We start from the raw sequence: 22,272 nt of genomic DNA, 5'->3' as shown, positions 1-22,272 counted from the left end.
AGTACCGCTGTAGCTACAGAGCTGAGCATCCGACGCCCGTGAAAGTAACTTCACCACGGTACACAGCGGACATGTCTGCATGCTGGTGTTGCCTTTCCTGCTTGTTGGCACCCCACATTGCCGGCGTTTGGAAATATCAGGTTTAAGTTACGTGTTATGTTCAGCGCTTAGTTGTTGTTTATCAAGTAGTTGATTTACGTGATGCGTTAACTTGTGGATGTGTTGTTTTCGTTTCTTTCATGTCTCCTATACATAGACGGCCACTCCGCCAAATTTTTCAACACAATGTGACCCGCGAGTCAAAAAGTTTGTCCACCCCCGCTAAGCAGTCTCTCAGGCCATGAATGTATCCTGGCTGCTGATTGGATGAGCCAGATAAAGGGAGGATATATAAGTGTCATTGTTTGTTTGAATACAGTGACTGGAGATCAACCACCTTCATCACCGTCATCCTCTCAACGTCCGGGCAAAACAGCTACGGTATTTTATATCAATGCAAAAACATCCCAATCCACGAGATGCGGAACCCGGAAGGGTTTGCAGCTGCGTAATGGGCGGATTACATGTTTCCCAGCATGCTTTGCTGTAGTTAAAATGATCTCTTTAACTCATTCAATACCAAAGGTGTATTTATACCTTTTTATAAACTGGACGCCCGATCCCAACAATGTATTTGTACGTATTTTACGTTTTCTTTTTACGCGAGAGGCTAAAAGAGGTGATGATGCAACTCTCCACTTTTTTTTTTTCACTTCAGAGCACTTTTAAGCCATAAAAACGGCCACAAGGTGGCAGAAGTGCAGAAGGTTACGTATTGTAGGGAAATTTTAGCGCATGCACACGCATGTTCCTGCACATATAGTTCAGTTCCAAATGTGAAATTTGTAAATAGTTGATAGTGTTTTGTAAATAAACAATTTGTAAATAAATTGTTATTTTGATGTAAAACCCTTTTTGGTGTTGTTTCTGTTGTGGTGTAGTTGTTTACATATTTGAGCTGTCACAAAAGCAGAAAATCTTTGTGTCAAACTATGTACAGTATCTTTTGACAAAAAGCTGATTTTCTCCCTTTTTTAGTCGGGAACTGATATTTCCCTGAAACTTACCTATGTTCTACTGCTGATTACTAAAGAACGAAAAAAGGTAGAAACAAGTTTTTTTTTCTGATGAAAGACGGGAGTCTCATGTTTCTTTTGGTAGGTTCCATGTTTACATAACCATAGAACACAATGTTCTGTGTGCCTTAAAAGAGCAGTCAAAATGGTCAAAAATGGCCGCGACTGAAGGGGTTGTCTTTTGAAACATGGCTGGGATTGAATGAGTTGATGTGTTATTTTGTACAGACATTGTATAATAGTTAAATGGGTGTTGTTTTTAGTCGTGTACAGTTAAATGATGGTTACTTTTGGTCTGGATTAGTAAGAATGGTTGTACAATTCATGATCTGTACAATACTCACTGTCAATCTTGTAACGCCAGAGGAGCAGGCTAGAAGCTAGAAGAACTGCTTGATTACGCCGATCGTTGCGAGCACTTTGTTGAGATCCGCGATGTGGGCCAACTCAGTGCTCTTTCCCAAACAGATGAAATCGCAGAGCAGGCCAGATTTAGTTTGACACAGTTGAGTTGGAGTAAGAGTTGCACAGTGAATGCCATGTTACCTGCTGTCCTTTTTCATTTAGCTAACTGCATCAGGGGAAGTGAACGAGCTGACAGGAAAACACTCGCAGCTTTTGAACGTCTCGCTCAATACTCGCCCATCATCCTTTTGAAGTTTGTTGTTGATTGTTGATCAGTTTATTTCATTCAAGAAAGAAGAAAAGCAAACAAACAATATTAAAACAATATGACATAGAAAGCAACACTCTCCCAACCAGAATGAAAGGAAGCAGAAAGAAGACAAGTCTTATTATCTCTGCTCCTTGGTCGTATTTAAAAAGAACAATATAAACAAAAAGTATACATATAGCAGCTAGCCTCGCAGACGGTTACGCAACTCAACCAGTGCCATTTCCCACACTAAAAATAACCATAATATGACAATCAATCACAACTAACATCTTTCATATTTCCTCAACATACTCATTTTAACCATTTTAAATTTGATATCTGACTTGGATTCTTTTGGTTTTCTTTATTCAGATTGTCCATAAACTGACTCCTTTTACAGAAACACAACGTTCCGTCATTTTAGTCCTGAATTTTGTTTTTTTGAAGATCACTGTACCTTTAAACAAATACCTGCTTTCTTTTTTCAAATCTTTTCTGAATATTGATTGGCAAAGTTATTTTTCTAAGATTTCATCATAATTTGCAAAATATTATAATCTACTAATTCATGAAATTTCGCTCGTTTTAACTGAAGGAGTCATGGATCTGTAGAAGGAAAGGAAACCAAAGTGCCGTCGTTTCCCGGCTACTGGCTGTGTTTTCTTTCCTCCTGCTCAGAGTCCACTAATGAAATTCATCTTGGACAAGATTAAAATCCAATCTCGGCCACCCCGTCCCACATGTGTGCCGTGACTTTAAATGGACGAGCAGTTACAGTTACAGAGATGTCAGCCCCATGGGGGTGGGAGGGGGTGCAGAAAAAGGCCAAAAGGTGAAAGGTCGGTAGCTGGAGGCCAAGCTGGACATCTCTGTCGTCCTCCCCAACGTCTTCTTGCTTCTGCTTTGCAAATAAATCGTCAGTCGTGGTGTAATGTGGCAAAGTCGCGGATGCTACGTGATTATTACGGAGAAGATGTTGGCCGGCGAAAGCGCAGGACTGTCAGAAAGTGTCTGCAAAGACATGCGGACACACTACAAATAGTTGTTGGTCTACCACGTGTGAGTGTGTTCTCTTGCACAGCACTGACAGAGAAGCGCAGGAGTCCATGTTGGATCCTGCTTCTCTAACCACTAAGGCCTTCTCAACATGCTTTTATTTAGGTCACTGAATCTCATTTTGAATTCTCAGGGCACTGACTCCATTGCAAGAGGACCGTCCAGGTTGTCTTAGAAGACGTTTGGCCTCTCATCAGTTCACGCTCGATGACTAGATAGGACAGCTCTAGTCTGAGGGGATGGTGCAGGATCCGATGTATTTATCCTTTAAGGTAGACACACGCCCCAAGCAAGAATAGTTTCACTCTTTTGTTGTGCAAAAAGAGCAAATGGAATATGAATGAGGCCCCACTCCATTACGTCCTAACGACTGACGTTTTGCATACTTGCAGATAACCTGGATGAATGAGAATATTCACAGCCGTCTTCTTTTTAAAGATTTGATTTATTTGTATGTTTTGTTATTGTGTTATATTCAGTGTAACATGTATTCAACAACAACAGCAACACACGCACACACTCATAGCACTTTATTTATTTATTTATTTGTATTATTTACTTGTATTAATGTCTCGTCTGTTGTTGTTGCTTAATTTATTGGTATATATGTTTATGTGTTTATGTTTCTTATGTTCTTATTCTTTCATTTGTTTTCTTTCTTTTCTTGGGAGAATGAACAGAATAAGATTTTCATTGCATGGTATAACTGCTGTTTTACCATGCACATGACAATAAAACTCTCTTGAATCTCTTGAATCTTGAATCTTGAATTCAAACATGTATTGTTAGTGCGTCTTTTTAGGGCGTTTCTTTCTTGACGTGCTTCTGATTGCCATTTATACGTGTGAAAATATAACAAATTATATCAAATTCCAAAAACTATGAAAAATGTGTACAAACATTTATTTTACATGATTATTTTTTAATGACATTTTGTTCAGATTGAACGTATTGAAAGCAACAAACAGAGAAGATAAAGTCATTTTCCTCAGTTTTAGTGTGTCTTTTCCAGAAGTGACTTTCTTCAGAATTCAAAATGGCCTAGAATGACATTCATTTATAAATGTAAAAATATTGAAGATTTTTTTCAAAATGTGCATGTTATTATTCTTATTATTTTTGTTACTTTAAATAAAAACAGCAGAAACAGAAGACAAAGTCATTTTTCCCAATTTTAGTGTGACTTTTTCGCAAGTGGCTTTCTTCAGGATTGTGGTTTGCTAAAATTGTTTATTTTTGATGAAAATGTAAACTTATAATAAAAATAAAAAGAATACAAATAAATACTAAATAATAAAACAATAAACATCCATTTGCAAAGTACTTGTTGAACATTTGAAATATATATTTTTAAACTATGAATTGTAATGAAAGATGGTCAGTTGGAGTTAGTTTTCGTGTTTGCTGCACGCGTGCACATCCTGGAGTTGTCCTGACATCATGAGAGCAAAGTGAGACATGCCCCCCCCCAACTGGATGTTTTTTTATGACTTGAGTGGACTCAAACAGCAAAAACAGAAGAAGAACTCATCCCCCCCCCCCCCTTTTTTACTGCCACTCGGCAACGTAGAAACAACCACTGAACCTCAGCGGCATCAAGGCCTCAACGAAATGAAGTTCCACTTGTTGGACGCTTTATTTCTTCCGCCTTGGGACTTGTAATCATATCCACTTGGAAAATCCACTCACCCATATTTCCTGTGGACCCCCCCTGGACCTGCGAGCCTTCCTGACAAGAACATCAGAGATTTACAGGGGAGGTGAGAGGGTACTTTGTGAAAGGCCAAGAGGGGTGGGCTGGATACACGGATTGAGAGTGTGAAGGGCCGGCCGGTGCGGTCGCTAATTAGGGAATAGCGGGAATACGAACTAGCGTGCTGGAAGGCTCGTGTTTCAGCTCCTAGCGGGAATCTTAGCCAACACCGAAGCCGGTCATCCTGGCAATGAAAGCAGACGTCAGTGCTGGATATCATCACCACATGGACACATGGGGGGGACACACTCCAGACCCCCCTTGTGTCATATTTGGACATTCCAGTGAAGGCACGCACAAGCGTGCTTCCATATGATTCCCATTTCTCCTTCTTGACAACAATCAGGATGGAAATGAAATGTAGCAGAGATGACATTTGTGCTTCCCGGGAATGCCGTCCAAGCTCAGGGAATGGAATGACTCCTGGGTGGTCTCCTCAACCGCAACAATCGTGTGATATGGATATGCCAACAGTCCTTGCTGTTCGTCCCCAGGAGAACATCTTGACAGCGGCCGTTTATTATCTCTTAAGTGCCTGTCAGTTGCCAGGACAAAAAAATCATTCCCGCTTCTGCTTCAGAATGGCAACGCACTCATCCAAGTCCTGAAGAGCGCCTGGCATTGTCCGTGACTTGGCAGAGGGTTCTGGAGCCTGGCCGAAAGGATGAAAGTCGGGCCATCTCATAAGGGGAGGAGGCGGGACTAGGTCCTGCTTCATGAGTTCTCCATGACAACAACTTCATGGGTTCAAGCTAGTCTTTCCAGTAGGAAGTGAAATTTTCACGGGAAACAAGGCTGGCGTTGTGGTCAATGGCAATCGGACAACCTCCCGACATCATTCCACAGAAATCTAACATACTTCCCAGTAAATTCCTTGTTCTTGTGAGACGTTCTAACTTAGCAAACTGCTTCTTTTATTGTAAGGACAACCCAAACCTTCAACCTTAAAAGCAGTCTTTACCACCTCATTCTTGGCAGAGGTTCTGGAGACCAGAATGATTAAAGACAGGCCATCTCATGAGGGGAGGATGTGGGACCAGGTCCTGCTAGGTTACTCCGTGAGCTTTGGGTTCCTCATGACGACAAGTTAATGGGTTCACGCTAGTTTTTGCAGTAGGAAGTGAAATGTTCATGTGAAACAAGGCTGGGATGTAAAGTTCAGGGGACCTTTTGGATTGTGGTTTACGGCAATCAAACAACCTCCAGACACCATTCCACAGAAATCTAACATGCTTCTGAGCAAATTGCTGGTTGTTTTCAGACATTCCAACATTCCAAACCTTACAAGCAGTCTTTACCACCTCAATTCTTGGTAGAGGTTCCCGAGTCAGGCCAGAATGATGAAAGATGGGACCAAGTCCTTCTTTGCCTCTCCACGAGCTTTGGGATTGACATGATCGGGATAGTGGCGTCTTCTTGCCAGAAGTCAGTTCATGACTTTGATGGGAAACAAGGCTGAAGGCTTGGGCAGACCTTTTGGATTGTGGTCGAGGCCAGTCGGACAACCTCCAGACATTCCATAGAAAATCTAAAAACGACTTCCTAGTCACTGCAAATTCCTCATTGCTTTAAGACGCTCCAGCATAACAAACTTAAAGACGTCCAAACCTTCAAAGCAGTCCTTCGCACTTTACTTTGCACTCTTGGCCGTTTCATCACGCAAACATGTTTGGAAGTCTAGTCGTAAAGTCTTCAAGGTTCGGGAAGCTGGACACGTATAATCACGACCAACGGAAAAAGCGTAAATTGCAGCGTCTCAGCCCTAAAGGCTGCCGATGGTGAACTCGAGCGACAATAACGAGACCACAATAAGAGCTGCTCACTTTCCACATGACCACCGTCTCATTAAAGATCTCATTAAAGGAGCCCTCGTGATGAAGCGCTGAGTGTGAGGAATACCTTTCCACTAATTGGAATATTTGTCATATTTTGTGTATTGTACGTGGAGTTTTTTTTAAATGCTACGATTTCTTGTTTCTTGTTTTGTGTTGTTGGTGTGTTTTATTTCTTACACGCTAAAGCAGGGGTGTCCAGGCTTTCTCCAGGGAGGGCCGCGTATACAGAAAGAAAACATCAGAGGATAGATGGACCACTTTGATATTTGACCTTTTCTAAAGCACCCATAACGCAGCGCTTTGTGATAGAGGTGGGAAAGTATCAACTTTTTCTCCTAAAATTATTCAACTATTTTGCTTGTTTTTCCGTTGCCCTTGTTGTTTTTTATTTTTCTCATATTTCAACTGACATTTTCTTTTTTCTTGTGTTATGCACAACCCAATATTCTAAAAATTGCAACTTTATTCTTTGTTTTGGTTTGCATAATATTACAAAAATGACGTCTTTTTTCTTAATTCACTGTATTTTTAATTTCACTTATTTATGATGTAGTTTTTAGTTCATAATTATATAATTTTTTCCTCATAATATTACATCTTTACTTGTAAATTTAGGACGGATTTTCCTGTAATATTGAGACTTTATTCTTGTAAAATGACTGTGTCATTTTTGCTTTGTTTATTTTTCATTCTATTGTTAAATATATTTTAAAACGTGGCATGGGCCAATGAAAAAGCATCCGCTGGCCCTACTTTGGACATCCCTGAGCTAAAGTGTAGTCATTGAACTGTAATTGATTTCCCACCAAAAAGCGAAGGAGAGGTGTCTTGAAATCAGCTGCAGGACGCTGGCGGTGTGTCCCGCCTTTATTGCCCTTCCAGCAACCTGCTGTTTAATATTGAATGACCTCTGTGGTTTTTGGGGCTTTTTTGCTTCTTCCGCTTGACCACGCCGCACATGAACAACACGCCAAGGGGGGCGGGAGAGGGTAGCGGTCCTTTTCACTCGGCCCCCTGTGCTCGTCGCACGTCGGATCAGCTCGGGTTTTATTATATCCTTGGCTTTGACATTTAACCGAGGGGGCTACCGTGCAGGGTCAAAGCTCCTGTGGGGTCCTCGAGGGAGGTCGGGGGGGGGGGGGGGGTCCCACCTGCCCGCATGCATAATAGAAAAGACACCAACTGTCACTTGCTCACATCCTCGCCATTTCTTTTTGGTGAAGTTGCTGCAGCTCCAAACTCCAAATCCATGCACGCCCACCCCTAAACGTGTCAGGATGAACTCTTCCCCCCCATGCTCACGTCAAGCAACACATGCGTGACTAATCAAGCACATGTGGAAGCAAGTCATCACGCGGCTTGACAACAAAAACAGCAAAACTTTAGTTCCCCTCCAGGGGAATGTCAAGTGTGAAAATGTTGGAGAAATTGGGCAAATCGCTCGCTGCTGCTGTTGTTGCTTTTCCTGACTCATGCCGTGTCAGTGGCGTTCGACGGGAGAAGATACCGGATCCGCTGCTATGTGGGCTCTGCAGGGTTTGGGCTGGCGTCCCGGGGAATGAGCTGGATCCACATGGACGCAAGCTGGCCTTCCACCTTCCTCGCTCCTCGGAACATGAAAGTGTCCCGCTTCTCCCCGCCTTTCCTCCTGCCGAGAAAACAATAGGAAATTCACCGCAATATTCCAGCTGTAATCCCTCCACCCCTCAGAACTATATCCTTATGGATAATTCTGGAGCGAATGCTGAAACCTTATGTAATCTAATGCTAATGACATGTAGCGTATGCAACAAAGAACAGCAATACCAAAGTAAAACACTACAAAACACACAAAACTCTCACTCATGGAAGCCTGGAATTTGTTTGCCAGACTAGCGTGGTTTGATGTGCATGAGTGACAGGCACGGTGTTTGGTTACCGTCCATTTTGCAGTCTCAAATATCTTGTCTCGGTAGTGGTCGACGGCCAAAATCCAATTTTACACAAGTCACTGGTTGGGGATGACAACAAGATCTTCAATGTGCCAATGTGGAAAGTTATTTCATCCAAGATGACGGAACAACGAACTTCTCACCGCACACAAACACACGAGATTTAGTGCACTAGCGTGCCCAGAAACAACCAAACCATATTTGAAGTAGAGCTGTGATGATTTGGGTTCTGTTTGCTTTCTTGTCTGTCTGGTGTCCTGGGATTAAACTCACGTCATCTGCCATGAAAGGGGGCGTGTGCTGTTACACCAGCACGGACTTACAAGAGATTGGGTGAATTCTACGAGTGGATTCTCTAATTGGTGGCACAGCCTCGCGCTGGCTTGATGCTCCATGTGCGCGTCACGGCAGCAATGTATTTGTGCATTTGCCCAAAATGACTGTCATTAGTTACCAAAGCAAGATGCAGCAGTAGATTTCCATCCCCCCATTTTCTATACCGCTTATCCTCACTCGGGTTGCGGGTCTGCTGGAGCCGATCCCAGCTGACTTTGGGTACTTTGGGAGGTAAATGTCACAAGATCTGGCGAGATTAAAACGTGGCACGATTTCTCATTCAGAAGAAACCTCTCTCGCGAGTCAACACTCACTGAGACGTTTAGTCGACAACGTAAATACGGAACAGCAATTCACAGGAAGTCATGGCAAAAGAAATGCTGCTCGTTAATGCAGTTGAAAAGCCACCATTTCAAGAAATGCGGCTGTTAAACAGCATGAATATCGTTCAGCGTCAATTTGTGGGAGGATAAATATTTCAAAATGCACCTGCGTTGTTTTGTGACGCAATTAAATAAACGTTAGTTTGATCCAGTCATATTTTTATAGTGTACTTTTCTTAAAGCCAATGTGAAAATCCCTCATTTGCATCTCGTGCATCATCTGGTCTGGTGAGGAAATGGTAAATGGACTTTCACTAACCACTAGGCCACCGTGCAGCCCACCCAAGGTGACTTCAGAGTTACATAAAGTGATTTTATATGATTATTATTATGACTACATAAAAAACAGAACATTATTTCCAAAATGGGCCTACACGGACATTAAATTCAACTTAAAATGATAAAACACCATTTAAACAAAGTTGTGCATCTGTTGGTTTTTCTGTTGTGTCTGAATGTCTTTTGCTGTCATGGACTGACCGCGTACACACATGTGGAACATTCTGGCTCCACACAAATGACAGTCTGTGCCTGTTATGGCTACGCTAGCTGCCACAAAATGCCAAGTCATGACTGCAATGCCAGCATTCCTTCAAGCCTGATGAATAGCTGTGGCGTCCTGGTGTCTTTCTTTGCAGGATTTATGCTGTGATCGACGCTAAGCTAACGTCGCGTGTCGTGCATATGGCGTGTTTTGCGTGCCCGCCGTGGTCTAAACAAAGGACGTCGGAAGGAGCCCCGTTGGGGATGAGCTGGCATCCAGAGTGTGTGTCAGTGTGTTTTCAATTAAGTGTTGACTTTCTGGCGGAGCGAAGCCTCTTTAAAGGAAGCATAACATTGCTGTGTGATGCTATCTGCTCATCTGGTTAAAGTTTAGCTTTGACTTTTATTTGGATGCCTTTGCTTTTCATTTGAAGGGCAGGTATGCTCATGATCTTGCTACATTAAAGACGTTCCTGCAGGGCAGTTTTACCCCCAAACAACAACCACAGTGACACAGCGTAGAAGCGATCACATCTACAGTATAAACTATTGGCTCTTGTTTGCTGCGTATTAAGCAAACACATGAACCGATTGTGCTAAAACACTCCAGGCTCAGCCGCCACTTGGCTCCAAACTAAAAGCCTGGAGAGCGCCTGTCAAACAACAGTGTCAGAGTGACTTTAGCCAAGCTGTTTGTTGCTCACGAGGGCCTCCGTGCGCTGATTGAGCGAATGATAAATATGCATGAGCTGAGCTTTTTGATGGTGCGACTGAAGAGTGCTCTATCTCTGGAGCCAATGGGCTGAAAATAGCTGGTCTGGGAATGTTTACCCACCGTGTGAACAATGGATGCCTTTAATGAGCTACTGCAACGTCGCTGACATGACTGGAATCAACCGCCCGGAGATGGAAGGACAAATAAATACGAGCTTTGTTTTGTCTAGTCTGTGGTGGGTCAAGTGTGTACTAAACTCTCTGTTTTGTGGGGGAAACAGACCCTCGTTTGACCTGGAAAAGGTCAAAGCTGCTACCTTGAAGTCCAATAATTAGTCAAATTGGTCATTTTCCTTATTGGGGACTCTGGTTCTGCTTTCGTACAGTTTGGGAACATCTTGGTTCCTTTTAATTGGACCTGCAAAAGGTTAAAGAATGTTACAAACGGAGTGGAACCAGTTACAGTGGAACCTTTGTTTTTGTCAATAATCTGTTCCAAATGATCAGACGAAACCCAAAATGTACAAAAACTGAGTCAATTTTTCCAATAGGAAAATCCAATTCATCCATTCCAGACATCCAAATATATGAACAAAATATACATTTTAGAGCAAATAAGTATAGACTTCCGATTGAAAATAAGTATAAATGCCGAATTCAGAATTCAGAACGCATTCAGTTGTGTTTTTCTTCTTTATCAAATTGCTGGCACTCGCAACTTTCTTTCCTCATGGCGGCTTATTTAGCAGCCGCACTCAATAAAGCGCGGACTAGTTTAAGTACAATATTGTTGGAAAACCGAGACCATGTGCGAAAACCGGCACAGTTTAGACCAAAATCGAATCCTACGAAAACTGGGGCGCACGAAAACCGAGATTTGTAAAAGTGGTTTTCCTTCATTCTCAGGGCATTGAATTAACCACGATCACACTGTTCGGGTTGTCTTAAAGACTAGATACTATCTATCCGCCGTGCGATCTAGTCTTTGAGGAAGATGTGATGAAGCCTAACTGGAATTAGAGGCTAAACGTCTGCTAAGACGAGCCAAACAGTCTGGTTGGGATCAGTTCAATGACCTGGATGAATGAGAATGTTGACAGGTTTTCCTTAGCAAGACAATGTGAATGGTATTGTAGCAGCACTTGAGTGGATTCCTATACGGGTGGTACCCTCAATGGTTCTGCTTTGGGACAGTTTGGGAACATCCCAGTACCTTCTAGGTTCTAGAAAAGAAGTCCAATAAGTAGCCTGGACTATTGGTGACTGTTGTGTCCTGAAACATTTGTTTATGGAAGTTTCACTGGGGTTCATCCGTCCATCTATTCTCTGTGCTGCTGGTCCCGACGAGGGTTGCAGGTATGCTGGAGCCTACCACTGTTAAAGTTTGCTTGGATGCTTAGCTTTTTTTTTCTTTGTTTGTTTGATGACTCTCAGAGCTGCAGGCCGTGGCCTCCTTCGAGCACTACACGCTGTCCGACAAGGCCATGGACTACAGGATCCTGCACGTGGACGAGGACCAGGACAGGATGTACATGGGCTGCAAGGACCACGTGCTTTCCATGGACATCAACAACATCACGCACGCCGCACTTAAGGTCGGTTGTGTCGTATGATCAAAAACAACATTTTGGCGCTCATCAGTCACTAAGACGTGGAGGAAAATGCGTCGCAATCAACGAGATGTGAAATATTGTAGCTTCCACGGCAGAGTGCTGGCTACTGGTGCTGCTGTGGTTTGTGTTTCTGCAGTGATGTTATGCAAATGCTGACACATTTGCCATGTTGTCAACAATCGGGGGTTACTCAAAGGTGCCGTTGAAGCACTGGAGCGATGTCGTCGTGTTTGCAGCAAGGGAGTAGTCTCGCAGCGTAATTGACAGCGCGAGCCGCATAAACAGATGGGAAAGCATTTATCCCCCCCCCCCCCGGGAGTGCTGCGTTACATCCATTTTGTAAATTACGGGATGTATTCACAGAGCTCGACCTCCTCCACTTTACAACACGTGTCATCCTAAATTCCCCCGCACACACACCCCCCCCACCCCCACTGCACATTTGCATATTCATGGGCGTCTGTGACTGGGGTTCACTCGGATTGTTTCCGCCCCACTCACAGCTAATTAGGATCTTATGTTGTGTTTGCGCCACCAGGTGTTTTGGCCCGCATCTACCAGCAAGATCGAGGAGTGCCAAATGGCGGGCAAAGACCCCACGGTAAGCTCGCCTCCTGGCGGATCCCGGACAACATGAGGAAGCACACAAACAGACGCAGGCAATCAATCGCTTCATATTAGTTTTGGCATTGAGCTGCAGCTTAGATGTACATCAAAGGATCAAAGGAGAGTCAGGGGAAGTTTTATATTAAAACAATCCAGACTCAAACCACATGTCATATTAAGTATTTGATGCTCTTGCTGGAAAAATTGAATATGCTGAATGTTGCAGAGCTGATATGCCAAAGATGCCGTGTCAACATGCCCCCTAGTGGCTGTGAGAAGCATTGCACATGGCACCTGGTGGATCTGCGCACGGCACCACTGCATGTGCGCAAAGTAGTCGAGCCATTTAAAGAATTTTTTTTAAATTATATCATCCATCCATTTTCTATACCGCTTCTTCCTCACTAGGGTCGCGGGGGCACGCTGGAGCCCATCCCAGCCGACCTCGGGCGACAGGCGGGGTACACCCTGGACTGGTCGCCAGACAACAACCATTCACCCTCACATTCATACCTATGGACAATTTAGAGTCGCCAATTAACCTCACCTGCATGTTTTTGGAATGTGGGAGGAAGCCGGAGTACCCGGAGAAAACCCACGCGCACACGGGGAGAACATGCAACCTCCACACAGAAATCTCCAGGCTGTTCCTGTTTTGGCCAACGTGCTAACCACTAGACCACCATGCGGCCGATTATTAATTAATTATTATTAATTATATCATTTAAAAAATAATTTTAAAAAACAGCAGAAATGGAAAAAAAACAACTGTAATTTTAGGAGAATAAAACCAAAATATTAAAAGAAAAACGTGTCTTTAGGAGGAAAAAAAGTCACAGTTTTACAAGAATTAACTTGTAATATTATGAGGAACAATAATGTCATTTTAGTAGCATAGAGTTGAAATATGAGAAAAATATGTTCTTTTTTAAAGTCCTAATATTCTGAGAAACAAACAAAACTAAATAAAGTTGAAGTTTTTAGAAAATTGGGTTGTGAAAAAGGTTATAATATTATGGGAATAAAGTAATCAAATAAAGTAATCAAAGTTTACAAAGATTATTGACTTATCACGGTCGGATCTGGAACCAACTAACCGATTGGTCCTTGCGAGTTCTTAATGATAACCAGCATATGTCATCATAGAAATTAATAGTATGACTAAAAATAATCCAAAGGGGCCAGGAGAGGGAATGTTCCAGGGTGTGTGTGTGTGTGTGTGTGTGTGTGTGTGTGTGTGTGTGTGTGTTTCTGTGCTGCCCCCTGTTGGTGTGCAGTGTGCACTGAACAGTTCTAACCAATCTAATGATTAAGGGCATCATGCAAAAAAATGGCGCCAATATCTGTGTTCAGCTGTTCTCACATTCATTGCTGCTGCAGAACTGTGCCCCCCACCCCCGCCGGGATTTTCCATCTGCTTGCCCGTGTCAAGTCCATCCACATGTGGCCGGCAGCAGATGTCCGCGGTGTCACCCTCCTCCTCGCCGTGCGTGGGAGGCGTTTCAGCTGCATTCAGAGCTCCAAAGATTCCATAAGTCGAAAGATTTAATGACACGGCGCCGTGAAGATCCGCCTCCGCCTCCGCTTGGCCTTAATTGGCTTGGAAGACAGGCGAGAACTTTGGAGACAAATAAGCGAGCCAACGCGTGTCAAGAAGGTTTTCTTCTGCCTCTTCCATCACCTCCCATGTGACTCTCACACCGAGGAGAAGTGCTTCTGACTGCAGACGTGTCGCCACAAATATTTGGCCCGGTGCGGAGATGCTAATCCCTTCTTCTGCTCGCATTATTCTCACTTTTCCACCGTCACTTTTCCATTTCCCACCGCTGCAATATTAAATGTTAAACCACACACACACACACACACACGCACACACACACACACAAACACATTTCCTGGTACAAGGCTGCTCTTCCCTGATAAACTGTGGGATGAGGAGGAGTCCTGGAAGGCGTTCAGGAAGATAAATGTAACACGAGTACTGCTGTTTGTACTGAGGGATAAAGAACACGATCCAAAACCTCACATAGACCACTCCATTCCTACGAAACATCACAACTCATCCAAAACGTTGGCTAATTCATTTGGAGACTACCGAGGTTATTTTCCCCATTATTGTTGCTAGGCAGAATTGACTTAAACGTGGACATATACAGGTATGCCCGTTACACTCACTCTGGTGTTTGGTGGAAAGGATACTGCTGTTCCAGAGTCGTTAAAAAACTGGCAAGTATTTTAATGAATCGGGGCTCACGGGTACTCGTCTACATTCGCTTGTTCACTGACTCACTGCTGCTCAATTCAAGGAAACCAGGTCACATGTCCGGGCGTGATTCAACTGTTTGGGTGACTGGCGTGAATCGAGTGTTCCATTAATGCGAGTTTCTGCAAGCGCTCTGTGACGGGTGACTCAAGTGAATCAAATACCCAATTTACACGAGTTTTTGCGCATGCGCTCTTTGACGGGTAACGTGAGTGAATCAAATACAGTCAAACCTGTCTTAGCGGCCACCTTTATAGAACGGCCACCTGCCTATAGCAGCCACTGAAAAATCCCCCGCAGCAAATTTACATGTTATAGACCCTGTGTATAGCAGTCACCTGTCCAACGCGGCCAGCGGCCACCCATTTTGTCTCCCTTGGTCAATATCTGACCGCATATAGCGGCCAAATTACCGACTCAAGTAGAAGCTTCATGCACAAAAAAGTTTCGTTTGTCAATCAATGAAGCCGTCGTGTGTAGACTTTAATTACTGAGTCCTAGCTCAGTCACAATCATTCACAAGATCCACACAAATTGTCAGTTGGTCCACATAAAAAAGCCGTCTTCTTTTGAGCTTGCTATTTCCTGGTCAAACATGTAACTTTAAGAGCATTTGCACCAAAACATTACCGCAAAGTATGCTGGGAACAGGACGTGCTCCCAGCGACGCTACAATAAAAAAAAAAACATATGCTAGCATGCATGCGGCAGCGGGAGCAAAACTGAGTTTGGTTGTACTTAATTGAAGTATTTTAGAATGTACTCACGTTATTTTTCATCAATCCTCATCCACAAATCCATCAAAGTCCTCATCTTCTGTATTCGACACAAACAAAGCCGTCTTCTTTTCCGTTCGCTACTAGTCTGTTAACTTGTCAGTGTTATTCAGCTCCGAAGCAAAGAAGGAAACTTCTCCTGTTGCTTCTGCCAACTTTATTTATTGAACGCGGCCACCAGACAGCAGCTCAGAACACACACACATCTCTCAACATCGTCTCTCCTTCCTGCTTGCCCACAAGGCAAAGGTTAAACAAGCCCCACTACATAGCTGTCCAGCCAATGCCTGTAAGAAATGACACCGTTTATTTCCTGGTGTGCACTGGTCAATACTGTAATGCCGCTTGTTGTGGGGAAGGAGAGACTCACGTCGCCGATGCACTTTAATGGCTTTATTAACAGCGGAGAACACTGCAGGACTTTACATCCACGCCAACATAAACACACTTCCCAACTCTCTCCAAACTCACAGCTAGCACTGAGCCTAGCTCTCCTGCTCGGGACGCCCACCGTCACTTCCCGTCACTTCCTGATGAACTAAAGCTGTAATGACACTCTGCCGTATAAAAAGTAAAATATTAAAAACAAGCGTAAGACATTACTAGCACAGCTTTGTTCTGTGGGTTGTGGATAATAACAAGCCTAGTAGTGCTGTACAACTTTTATCCTGATAACTGATAGAATGATTGAAGAAGTGTTTGATTGATAATGAATGAGTACAGACCATGTACTCTCCACAATGAAGAGTTAGTAGTCAGTATAGTAGTGGTTAGATATACTGTAGTATTGTATGTACACAGTGGTTCAGGTCTCTTCTTCTTTGTATTTTGTGAACATCAACTGCTTGTACTTTTCTTAAAATGGCTCATTGTTGTGCATTGTTTGAGTTCCTCACTCAATCCATTCCACAACTTGATTCCACATCCAGAAATGCTGGAAGTGTTCAGTGTTGTCCGTGCATTGAAGTGTTTTAGGTTCCATTTTCCTCTCAGATCATATTTCTCCTCTCTTGTTGATAAGAATTGTTTTACATTTTTCAGTAGAAGGTTATTGTTTGCTTTATGCATCATTTTAGCCGTCTGAAGGTTTACTAGATCCGCAAATTTTAATAATTGGTATTTTATAAATAAAGAGTGTGTGTTCTCTGTAAGCAGCATTATGGATGATCCTGAGTGACCTTTTTGTAGCACAGTTAGTGGCTGAAGTGCACTTTTGTAGTTATTACCCCATAACTCCACACAATAAGTTAGATATGGTAATATCAGTGAGCAGTAGAGCGTATGTACTGCTTTTTGGTCAAGGACAAATTTAGCTTTATTCAGTATTGAGGTGTTTCTTGCCACTTTATGTTTTACATTTTTAATGTGAGATTTCCAGTTCATCTTCTCATCTATTATAACCCCGAGAAATGTATTTTCGTTCGCCCTGTCAATGTCTACACCATCAATTTGTATTTGCTGGTATGTTTCCTTTTTACACTTACCAAATAGCATTACTTTAGTTTTACTGAGGTTCAGGGATAGTCTGTTTTTATCAAACCATCTTTTTAGTAGAGTTAGTTCATCTGTGATGTGTTGTACTAGCTCTGGTGTGCTGTCTCCAGAACATAATGTGATTGTATCGTCTGCTAATAATACTAGCTTTAGGTCTCTTGGGACTTTACAGATGTCCTTTATATATAGATTGAATAGTTTTGGTCCTAGAATTGACCCCTGGGGAACGCCGCATGATATGTTTAACTCCTCAGACGTATGTTCTCCTAGCTTCACATATTGCCTCCTGTCAGCTAAGTAGCTTTTAACCCAGTTCAAGACTAACCCTCTGATTCCATACCTTTCTAGTTTAGTGATTAGAATATCATGATTAAATGTGTCAAAGGCTTTTGTTAAATCCATAAATACTGCAGCCGTGCACTTTCTATGATCTATAGCGTTGGTGATTTCCTCTGTAATTTCTATCAGTGCCATGGAAGTTGAAATGTTGCTTCTGTATCCGTATTGACTGTCCGTGAGTAACTCATTTTTGTTTATAAAATTGTCCAACCTGTTATTAAATAGTTTTTCAATGATTTTGGAAAATTGTGGCAGTAAGGACACTGGTCGGTAGTTTATGAATTGATGTTTGTTTCCATTTTTAAAGATTGGAACTACTTTAGCTATTTCATTTTATTTGGGAATTGACCTGTCTGGAATGATAGGTTGCTAAGGTACGTTAGCGGTTGTACAATCTCATTTATAACCCTTTTTATCCTTTCCATTTCTATTCCGTTGCAATCGGTTGATGTTTTCGCTTTGAATTTATTGACAATATCTATGATTTCCTTTTGTGTGACGTTAGTGAGGAACATGGAATTGGGATTCTTGTCTATGATCTCATTTCTTTCCTCTACTGGGGGTCATTTGGGATCTTTGTTTCCAATTCCGGTCCAATATTTACGAAGTAATTGTTGAACCTTTCAACTACCTGATTCATATTATCATATTTATCATTTCCATCTATAAAATAAAGAGGGTAGTCTTTCTTAGCACCGTTCCGTATAATACTCTTTAGAATGCCCCATGTTGCTCTCGTGTTGCTCTTGATAATAGAGTACCCGGATCACAAGTTGTTGCACATGTAAAAAATTTCCTGTTTTCCGTGAGTTTCTGCACATGCGTTCTGTGATGATCTACAGGTATATCACGAAGCTGAAATGCAGGTTTTTTTTAATATATCTCTGAGCATATCTACATGTGTTGCTTTACAAAATATCAAAGTCATCCTTTCAGTTAAAGAAAGGGAGCAACAACAAGGAACTTTCCCAATGTTAACATGTGAGTTTATATTATGTCTTATTTTCTCTTATCATGTCTACTGTATTGGGTAATAGGAGTATAACGTTGACTATAGGGGTGTTATTTCATGCCTTGAGGGCTCCAATCATGTTAAATAGTGTATTTAGAAGGTGGTAAACTGTTTTTTTTATGTCTTATTTTCTTTTATTATGTCTACTGTATTGGGTAATAGGAGTATAAAGGTGACTAAAGGGGTGTTATTTCATGTCTACAGGGCTCTAATCATGTTTAAAAAAGTGTATTTAGAAGGTGATAAACAGGTTTTGTGTGTTGTATATGGCTTATTTTCCATATCACTGTATGTCTATTATATTGGGTAATAGAAGCGTAAAGGGGACCAAAGGGGTGTTATTTCATGTCGAGAGGGCTCAAATAATACGCTCAAATAAGCGTATTTAGAAGGTAGTAAACAGGTTTTCTATGTCTTATATGTCCTACTGTCTCTTATGATGTTTACTATATTGGTAATAGGAGTGTAGAGGTGACTATAGGGGTGTTATTTCATGTCTAGAGGGCTCTAAAGATATTAAAAGAGTATTTCGAAGGTGGTAAACAGGTTTTCTATGTCTTATATGTGTTTTTTTCTTTTATTATGTCTACTATATTGGGTAATAGGAGTGTAGAGGTGACTATAGGGGTGTTATTTCATGTCTAGAGGGCTCTAAAGATATTAAAAGAGTATTTAGAAGGTAGTAAACAGGTTTTCTATGTCTTATATGTCCTACTGTCTCTTATGATGTTTACTATATTGGTAATAGGAGTGTAGAGGTGACTATAGGGGTGTTATTTCATGTCTAGAGGGCTCTAAAGATATTAAAAGAGTATTTCGAAGGTGGTAAACAGGTTTTCTATGTCTTATATGTGTTTTTTTCTTTTATTATGTCTACTATATTGGGTAATAGGAGTGTAAAAGTGAATCGGATACCTGATTTAGGCGAGTTTCTGCGACATCTGATTGACAAGTTGCTCCACTACATAGTCATCTGTGACTTGAGTGACTCAAGTTCCTGAATTGACTTCAGTGAGCGACTCGAAGGACGTGAGCCAGTCGAAGGACTTGAGTTTCCCATCACTAGCTGCCTCGCACAGCAGATAAAGGAAATATAATAATAAATACAAATATGAAAGAAATGTAGATGATAGATTAAAGTCGTGTACAGAGAATCCCCACACGGAGACATGATAGACAGACAGTGGAGATGGGCTCATACCAGGGCGTTTTTGGCGTTTTTCATCCGGGCTCCCAGCGGAGCGCCTCGTCTCCCCGTGAGCGGCAACAGCTGCCTTTGTTTTTATTTTTTTCATTCCAAGTTCCTCTGGCGGCCTTGCTTCTTTCCTTCCTCTGCTTTTTTTTTTCCCTGCGAGATGAAACTTAATTAGCTGCACAAACGAGAGTAATGAGGACCCGCGCCTCCGCACCGGCCCAAACTTTATTTCCACTTGTTTGACCTTGATAGCAGCGTGCAGCCTCATATGACTGCCTGAGCATGACAGCAGGCCGTGTCGCTTCCCATCGGTCACGCCAATGGAATGCTTCCTCAGCAGACAATAAACAGGCGTGTGCGTGTGTGTGCGTGTGCGTGTGTGTGCGTGTGTGTTTTGGCTGACCACCAGGAGAATAACTTCCTCCTCCTCTCCTAACACAACACGTCTCCCTCTTTCATGGAATTGAAAAGGTTGTGACGCTAATGGACATAAAATAGCATAAGGATATTTATATGGGCAAAAAAGTGAAGAAAAGTGCTCCTAACTGAGAAAGAAGTGTTAGGTGGATCTGGAATATGAAAATAATCTTTGTAAATGTTCTTCTTGTAATATTATGACTTTATTCCCATTATATTATAACTTTTTCCCCAACTTTATTTTTTTTAAATGACGACTTTTATTTTGTTTTCTTTGTTTCCCATAATATTACAACTTTAAAAATATGTTTTTTTCCTTTACTATTTCAACTCAATGCTACTAAAATGACATTATTTTTCATCATAATATTGCTAAGAAATTATCATTTAGAAGTTAGAAGTTCTTTTTTTTTTTTTTTTTTTACAATTTTTGCTGTTTTTTTCATTATTTTATTTTTAATTAAGATATGTTTTATATTCCAAACATATTTCAACTCTCTTCTTACATCATCTTTGGACATTTTCTTCTTTTAATCTTATGGCTTTGTTGCCATCATATTATAAGTGGTGTGAGAAAGTGTTTGCCCCCTTCCTGATTTCTTATTTTGGTGCATGTTTGTCACACATGAACGTTTCAGATGATCAAACTAATGTAAATATTAATCAGTGACAACACAAGTCTTTGTCATTTTTAAATGAAACTTTTTATTGTTAAGGCAGAAAAAAAATCCAAAGTTACTTGCCTTTTTTTTCTCATAAAATTTCAGCATTTTTTTCTTTTCCAACTATTTCATCTTTCTTCTTCTACATTTTCTTCTTCTTCCGTATTTTCACGACCATAAAGCGCACCGCACCGTATTAAAAGGCGCAGTCTCAGTTACAGGTGCTATTTTTGTATTTAACACATACACAAGGCGCACTGTACTATTGGGCGCAGGTATGCACGCTAGGTATGCACGCTAAAACAAACAGTGACGCTCAGAAGTCAGTGAGGAAGCGACAACGCTTTATTTCTTTAGATAAATTCAGAGCAGAACTCTCATTTCGTTTATCAGAGCCACTTGAAATCAGGATGGTCATCACTCAACGCAACAGTCTCAGTCATGGTGCACAACTAAAAACATCACACAGCAACGCAAAAACAAGACACTACCGCTACTTTTGCAGAACAATAACTAACAACTATGTAGCTCAAAAATGTAACTTTAAGAGCATTTGCACCAAAACACTACCGCAAAGCACGCCGGGGAACAGGAAGTGCTCCCAGCGACGCTACAATACGCTAGCATGCATGCTATTGTATGTTTTTAAAAAGCCAGCGAGAGCAAAACTGAGTTGGGTTGTACTTTATTGAAGTATTTAACAATGTACTCACGTTATTTTTTACTCACGTCAATCCTCATCCACAAATAAAAAGTCAAAAGTCCTCATCTTCTGTATCCCAAATGAAGAGCGGGGCAAGTTCTCCATCAAACACGCCAGGTTCCCTGTCGTCATTGTCAGTCAGTCTCGTTGCCGTGCGGCGCCTCAGAAATGATGCTGGCTTTTGTGAAAGCTCCAACAGTGCATCAGACATGTTAGCCCAGGGGTGCTCACACTTTTTAGCCTGTGAGCTACTTTTAAAATGACCAAGTCCCAAAGATCTACCTCCTAGTATAAATATAGAAAGTATATATTTATTTCATAAAATATGAGTATGTATTTGTGTAGGTTATACATGTATATGAGGAGTACACGCACTTTCTCAGCATGCAAGTACAAGTCCAAATGATGTACCTCTTTCTATAAAACATAGAACATATACAAAATGTAAGCAGTAAACTCTGAAATTCTATTGTAAATACAAATGATTAGTATTTCACGTTCACATTTTCAGAGTTTCCAGGTCATCAAAGTAGTTGCTATCATAATTCCCTTCAATATGGGAATAAAGATCATTCCACATAAGTCCTAAATAGTTGTGTACTAGTGAGTGAGTACTGCACATTAGCTATGACTTTAGTCTTGTGACATTAGAACTTTTTCCACTGATTAATTTTCCCATATTCGTCATTTTTTAAAATATATAATATGGCTTTTAAAAATAAAATCTTTCGGTAACATTTCGACTTTATCCCGTGATGTTATTTTTTCCACCATATTAAACTTTTTTCTCAATATTTTTGACAAAAATGAGTATTGAGTTTTCCATTTTTGCTGTTGCTGCTTTTTTTTTATTTTTCATTGTCTTGTTGAATTCTATTTTTCGGGCCATAATAAAGAAACAGCAGCGAGAGACCTCTGTGGTAACTAATGA

The 22,272-nt window shown here is 41.5% G+C and overlaps 1 protein-coding gene across 3 annotated transcripts in view; it reads left to right on the top strand.

The window, feature by feature from the left end:
• The window catches only part of sema3c (sema domain, immunoglobulin domain (Ig), short basic domain, secreted, (semaphorin) 3C), a 52,725-nt gene that overhangs the window by 13,647 nt on the left and 16,806 nt on the right, over window positions 1-22,272 (top strand). For 2 of the 3 annotated variants that reach the window (XM_054752795.1, XM_054752798.1), the window contains 2 exons: window positions 11,696-11,856; window positions 12,413-12,475. In XM_054752795.1, coding sequence (XP_054608770.1) covers window positions 11,696-11,856; window positions 12,413-12,475 — 224 coding nt within the window. Of the gene's footprint in view, window positions 1-2,959; window positions 3,099-11,695; window positions 11,857-12,412; window positions 12,476-22,272 lie in introns of all 3 variants that reach the window. The other variant, XM_054752797.1, reaches the window with a different exon arrangement.

Source organism: Dunckerocampus dactyliophorus, chromosome 15 (assembly GCF_027744805.1).
Source record: "Dunckerocampus dactyliophorus isolate RoL2022-P2 chromosome 15, RoL_Ddac_1.1, whole genome shotgun sequence".
NCBI lineage: Eukaryota > Metazoa > Chordata > Actinopteri > Syngnathiformes > Syngnathidae > Dunckerocampus > Dunckerocampus dactyliophorus.
This window is presented reverse-complemented; position numbering and strand designations above follow the sequence as displayed.